We start from the raw sequence: 6,000 nt of genomic DNA, 5'->3' as shown, positions 1-6,000 counted from the left end.
CTTTTCAATTGAAATCGAGAACTCCTGCGTCCACCGGTCGTTGTGCCCAGCCGGTGCTCTCCCATTTATAAAAGGGAGTTTCCAGGAGGCAGGAATGGCCTGAAACATCAATACCGAGAGGATGGAAGAGGAGAAAGCACTGTAGCTAGAGCCACAGGTGCAGAGTAGGGCAGAGCCAGGTTCTAGGACCTTCCACACTGACGCAAGTCAGCCTGAGGCCATGCCTTAACTGTTTACTGAACAACTACTATGCACCAGGCATTGTGGGAAACAAAGCAGCCTGCCTCACACTCTTCGTGGTGAGTCTCAGGCACAGACTCCGGGCCGAGGGTGAAGACTTTTGTGTGCCCCTTAGCATCAATAATACAGACTGGCTACTGGCTCTCTAAGCCTCAGTTCCCCCATCTGTAAACCCCTCCTCAATGAAAGGCCGTGGGTATGAAAGGCGCAAACAAACGAAAGCCCTCATGACAATGCCTGACTCTTAACAAGGCCTCAGCCACAAGAGTTCCTTTTTATTTGCTGAAAAACTAGCAAAAGATCTCATGAAAATCTCAGCACACTGGGACTTTAGAAGAGAAGTAACGAATATGGAAACATCTAAAATTTGCAATGAATTCCAAATACTACACATTTATTATTTTTTTCCCTCAACCTTCGGTCCTAAGTAAAAATAATAATACAAAGCAAAACAGTAAGAACTCTGTCACACACTGTCCGAAGTGTTTCGGCCTCCCAACCCTGTGAGGTCAGGACGGAATGGTCCCATTTCACAGATGAGAAAACTCCGCACAGAAAAATGAATGAACAGGCCAGGGTCACACAGCTTGGGGGACTGTTCCTTGAGTTTTGCATTGGCTTCCATCTGCCTCCCCCCGGCCCGTTCCATTCTCTCTAGATCCCTGGCAAGTCGGCAAAGTCAAGCCCAATGTGTAGCCCCTCTGGCCTCTCTGTCCCTTCCTCTCCATCCGTATCTAAACACAGCAGAAGGGAGGCTGCTGGTTACCAAACTGGAAAAAGCTCCTGGCATTTACAGATTTCCGCTCCTCCACGGCCTTTGGAGACCACGTTCCCCGGGGCCTAACCCTTTTGGAGGAAGAGGCCTGGGAAAGAAGCACGGAGCAAGTAGTGGTGTTCCTTTGTCAGCGGGAGACTCGGGGAGCAAAGAAGTGATTTTTGACATCGACTCCGGCAGGGTCAGGGGGAGGTGTAACCAGAGGGGTGACATCCTGTGCCTGCACAAGAAAGGTCCAGTGCCCCCATCCCCTGAGCAGAGCAGTGGGTCAGCCACCCAGCCGAGCAGGAACTGGGGAAGCGGACGGTCTCCGGCCCCTGCCCACTCTCCCCCTCTCCCTCCCCACCAATAAGGAAGTCCAGTGAATGAAGAAATGGGGAAGTCCTAGCTGCGCCTGCAGTGGCTTTTAAGGGTCTCTGTAACAACTGACTTGAATCCCCAGTGAGACAAAAGACTCCCATAATCATGATTAGCAAGAGGTTTCTGGAAACGTTTTCTCAGGATGCAGGGTGCGGGGAATACTGTGCACACCGCTTTACCTCCACTCCATCACAACCTGGCTCTTTTTCCTCTCACATGCCAGTGTGCAGACCCCCACTTCCCCTCTCCCCGCCCTGGCCCCCCGCATGGTATTTGTAACTAATTTCAGCAGCAAGCTTGGGGGGAGGGGGTCACGGTACTCACAGAATCAGGTGCCATTTTGAAAACTGTTCCTCTCTACCTAAATCTCCCATATTTCCGGATGTAACTCAGAAACGCACTTCAAAATGGAATCGTGCTGAAAAGACTCCTTTCAAAACAGAGTTCAATTTTTGCATTTCATCTTCGGACTTTAGAGATCATGGGATTGCAGTCTTTGGCCTTCGACACGGGCCTCCTCGGCAATCGCTTTTATAATTTGGGAAAATAAGGAAGAGGAAAGTAAAAGAACTTCCTCCTTGTCAGACAGCAAGTCAATAGCAGGGCTTGAACTTGACTTATTTTTCTAAGGGGGAGGTGATGTACTCTGTAAAGTCCGGATAAATTAACCGCCAACCAGCAAATATTACGGTTATTTGATTTGAGTGCTCACAGAAATTATAGCTATGAAAAGGATAGGCATGTTTCAGTGAGAAAACTTCTTTTCTTTAAGCCCTTAAGGGTGCTTCACCTCCCACCCAAGTCTAGGAGAATGCGAGCGAGGAGACAAAGAGGGCCGGGGTGGGGCGAAGGCCCTCCACTGGCCTAAAAAATGAGTCATGAGGACTCGCACCCCTGCAGTGGGCGAGGCCAGCGGGCCGACACCGCACCCTGGCTTGGGATTCCGCATCGGACAAAGCCAGCTTCGCAGTAAAGAAATGCCTGTCCCCCCTAGGTACCACCCAGACCCTTGGTTATCACACTCCGATCCCCAAGAGCAGGTTTGCGCGGCTGCTGCCAAAATCCATTATGAGAGGACAGAAAAGGGGGGGAAGGCGTTATGAAGAAAGCGTTGCAGGGGGCGCTTCTGCTCGTCTTATTTTTCGCCATCGTCGCTGTTAGGTGCGTGGGTGGACGCGGGGTGGGGTGTGGGGTGGAGCCCCCCCGCCGCCAGGCCGGCCGGGCGCCGTTCCGGAGACGCGGCGCGAAGGGGTTAAGCGGGCGGGCGGGTGACGTCACCTCATTTACATAGAAGCGCGCATATAGCGGCGCCCGCCGCGCCCCGCCCGGCACTCGGCGGCGGCCACTGCGTAGACCGGATTCAGCTCGCTCGCTCCTCGCTCCGGTGAGCCCCGGGGCCCCTTCCTCCTGCTCTCCTCCGTTCCCCTTTCCCTCCCCGCGCTCGGCCCCTGGCCTCCCGCAACCCTGAAGCCGAGCGCGACTGGTCCTCCCGGGAAAGGCTGCCCTGGGGACCTTGGGGATGCCAAACCCTTCTAGAAGCAGGGTAACGGGGTCGGTAACTCGGTGGTTTTTGTTTGTTTTAATTAAAAGAATTGGCGTTTTGCTGTGCAGCTTCGAAAGGAACATTTTTTCTTTCTTTTCTTCCCCGCCAAAGGCATTTTTCATTGCCTCTTAGGCGGTGATTAATCAGGAACAGAAAGAGCCTTTGTTCCAACGCACACCCACCCAAGCCCAGAGCTGCACATTTTTCTTCGCCTCCGAGGGCTTCGTGGGCTGTATCTGTCCAGGTTTCAGGCAGCTGGGCTATATTGTGAAACGTTTAAGACGTCCTTCTTGCAGGGCCATGCGTGCAGAGCTGCCGAATGGCCCCTAAATGCAGAGCAGGATTGATCTAGAGGGTGGGGGAGAAGCTTTGTGTGCGGGTGGCTGCATTGTTGAGAGGGTGAGAGGAAGCGGGTAGGGCGGTGGTCGGTGGCGCCCGGCAGCAGCTGCCGCCTTTGTGACAAGAGAAGGAAGCAGGACGGCCCAAGTCTTTGGGAGAGAGGCCACGGATAGAAAATGGAAACACTTCGTGCAACCTTGGCTCGATTTTAAGAAATTTTACTGGATTTTCTTCCCCTTAAACTTGAAATGGCTTCACTATTCTCTCCTTTTGATACGCTACAATTAACCCACGATGGTTAATTTCATTGTTCCCAGAGATTCGGCCTCCGAATTTGGTCCCCCGCGTTTTGAAATAATAAAGGGGGAGGTTCCCCCCCCCTCCGAAAGAGGAAGGTCTTTAGCCCTGAATGAAAGCGGAAGGAGGCAAAGCGCGGTTTCAGGGTGCAGATGCAAAGGCAAAAGCGCAGTTCTGAGACCGGAGGGTGGGTGGCTCGCTCTCAACCTCCGTCTTGGCTTTGTACCTGCAGCTTCCTCTGCAACCATGTCTGACAAACCCGATATGGCTGAGATTGAGAAATTCGATAAGTCGAAATTGAAGAAGACAGAAACGCAAGAGAAAAATCCACTGCCTTCCAAAGAAAGTAAGCCCCCCCCCTTCTTTAGAAAAGGCTGGGCGGGAGCGGCGGGGTGGGTAGGAGAGGATGGGAGGGGCTGGGAGAAGAATTGGGGTGGGGGGTAGGGAGCGCGGGGGAGGAGCTGCCAGTTTTTTGATGAATGTGGCTTGGAAAGGTTAATTTAAAAGTGTTTTTTGCACCCAACAAAAATAGGGCTCGAATAATTTAATAGAATGTTTAATATTACCATATTCATGTGCAAATCCTTTTATCTGTTAACGTGTTCTATTTAATAAGTATCTCACGATGGAATGCCGATTTATACGTGTAGAATTTTTATGCGAAGGAAGGATATTTTTAAACGGAAGTACAGTAATCCTATAGTAGGCTATACTGAATTCGCATAATCAGCCCCCTCCATCTTCTCTCTTTTTCTTTTCCGGTCACAGCGATTGAACAGGAGAAGCAAGCAGGCGAGTCGTAATGAGACGTGCGCCGCCAATATGCACTGTACATTCCACAAGCATTGCCTTCTTATTTTACTTCTTTTAGCTGTTTAACTTTGTAAGATGCAAAGAGGTTGGATCAAGTTGAAATGACTGTGCTGCCCCTTTTCACATCAAAAATGGTGAACTACTGACAACGAAGGCCGCGCCTGCCTCTCCCATCTGCCTGTCTGGCAGGCAGGGAAGGAAAAGAACTTGCATGTTGGTGAAGGAGGAAGCTGGGTGGGTCGACAGTGAAATCTAGAGTGAAATGCAAGGTGATCCAAGGTGTCCTGCAGGCTGTAAAATGCAGTTTAATCAGAGTGCCATTTTTTTTTTTTGGTTCAAATGATTTTAATTATTGGAATGCACAATTTTTTTAATATGCAAATAAAAAGTTTTAAAACCTGGCTGGTGTGACAGTTTGGTCTCTGGAAGGGAGCGCCTTATTCAGATGAAACTTCGGAAAACGGCCAAGAGTGGGCTCACTGGGGAGCGATAGATGAAAAAGACATCTGGTAATCTGGGTAAATAGTCAGACGACATGGAAATGGGTTTCATCTGGGTGTGTGGAATACCTTGTCTGTACTAGGTAATTGGGAATTCATTGTCTTAGGCCGAATGAATTCCTGGTATCTAGAGTTGAATGAAAACTTTGATAAGAACGTATTTGCAGTTCTTTTCAGGGGTTTGATAGGCCAGCACTGAATTTATTACATTTGATCAAGAAAATGAAGGCGGTGGTAATTCACAGCACAGTGTTTACAGTGTCAAACAACCTGGGTTATTTAGCCAACTGCCAGTTGGCAGATGAGGACAAACTACTGCTTTATAAAAGGATTCAAGATGGGCTTCGTCTTTGTCTAATGGCTGGTTCCAATTAGGATTCAATATTTAAAATTGTTTTTATAAAGTAAGTGTGCTTAGGATTAATGGATATGACAAAAGTTAATTCTCTTGGTTTAGATAATGAAGAGCTTTGGATTTAAAGGACACAAGCGGGAGAAAGATGACATTTGTGCTGTTTAAACCCAGTAGGATTTAACTGGCTCACCTCCAGGGCTTAAGTCCTTGGTAACTTCCCTGTCCTTTGAAACACCTATTTTCACTGGCAGGTAAAAGCCAAGCCCCTGTTGGGGGGAGTGGGGTGGGTGTATTTAAAATGCAGAAAGGGAAATAAGATACCTGGTTTTAAAATAAAAGGGATGTCTTGTTTTTAGACAAACGTCTTTAATGGATTCCTCTGCTCTTACATAGAAATGTGCAAGTATTTTTTCAAAAAGGTTTCAATTTATTAGTGGAAACAGCATCTAAGAATGGTAGTTTACCTAATAGCTCAGCAAAGCTAAGATTTACAATGCAAATATCCAAGACTTCCCCTCACCCCTGCCCCACCAAAACTGACTTGTGAAAATACCCTTTTCGAAGAAGGGGAGGAGGGCAGATTGTCAGTGATTATTAAACTGGTTGATTTCATTTCCTTTGCTCAACCCTTATTTTGAGAAATGCACAGGAAACCATTTACCTGTGGTTTGGACAATCGACCAGACCATCGGCTAGAAGCCTTTATCTGCGTTGCAAAGGAAGGGATGTGCACCCGTGGCTGCAACACCTGAAGTACCACAGCTTGCTCGATCGAGAA

The 6,000-nt window shown here is 48.8% G+C and overlaps 1 protein-coding gene across 1 annotated transcript; it reads left to right on the top strand.

Moving 5' to 3' along the window:
• Positions 1 to 2,657: 2,657 nt before the first annotated feature.
• Positions 2,658 to 4,768, top strand: TMSB4X (thymosin beta 4 X-linked). The gene is made up of 3 exons (XM_031445940.2): positions 2,658 to 2,759; positions 3,787 to 3,900; positions 4,323 to 4,768. The coding sequence occupies exons 2-3, from the start codon at positions 3,801 to 3,803 to the stop codon at positions 4,355 to 4,357; spliced, it is 135 nt and encodes a 44-aa protein (XP_031301800.1). The 5' UTR covers positions 2,658 to 2,759; positions 3,787 to 3,800; the 3' UTR covers positions 4,358 to 4,768.
• The last annotated feature ends 1,232 nt before the right edge of the window (positions 4,769 to 6,000 follow it).

Source organism: Camelus dromedarius, chromosome X (assembly GCF_036321535.1).
Source record: "Camelus dromedarius isolate mCamDro1 chromosome X, mCamDro1.pat, whole genome shotgun sequence".
NCBI lineage: Eukaryota > Metazoa > Chordata > Mammalia > Artiodactyla > Camelidae > Camelus > Camelus dromedarius.
Note: the sequence above shows the minus strand (reverse complement) of the source record. Positions and strands in the feature narration are given on the sequence as shown.

What these genes read in the sequence shown, in the direction of transcription:
- TMSB4X (XM_031445940.2), top strand. Translation starts at nt 3,801, where the DNA reads ATGTCTGACAAACCCGATATGGCTGAGATTGAGAAATTCGATAAGTCG. An exon ending in TCCACTGCCTTCCAAAGAAA is followed by an intron (nt 3,901 to 4,322) that starts GTAAGCCCCCCC and finishes TTCCGGTCACAG; the next exon opens with CGATTGAACAGGAGAAGCAA.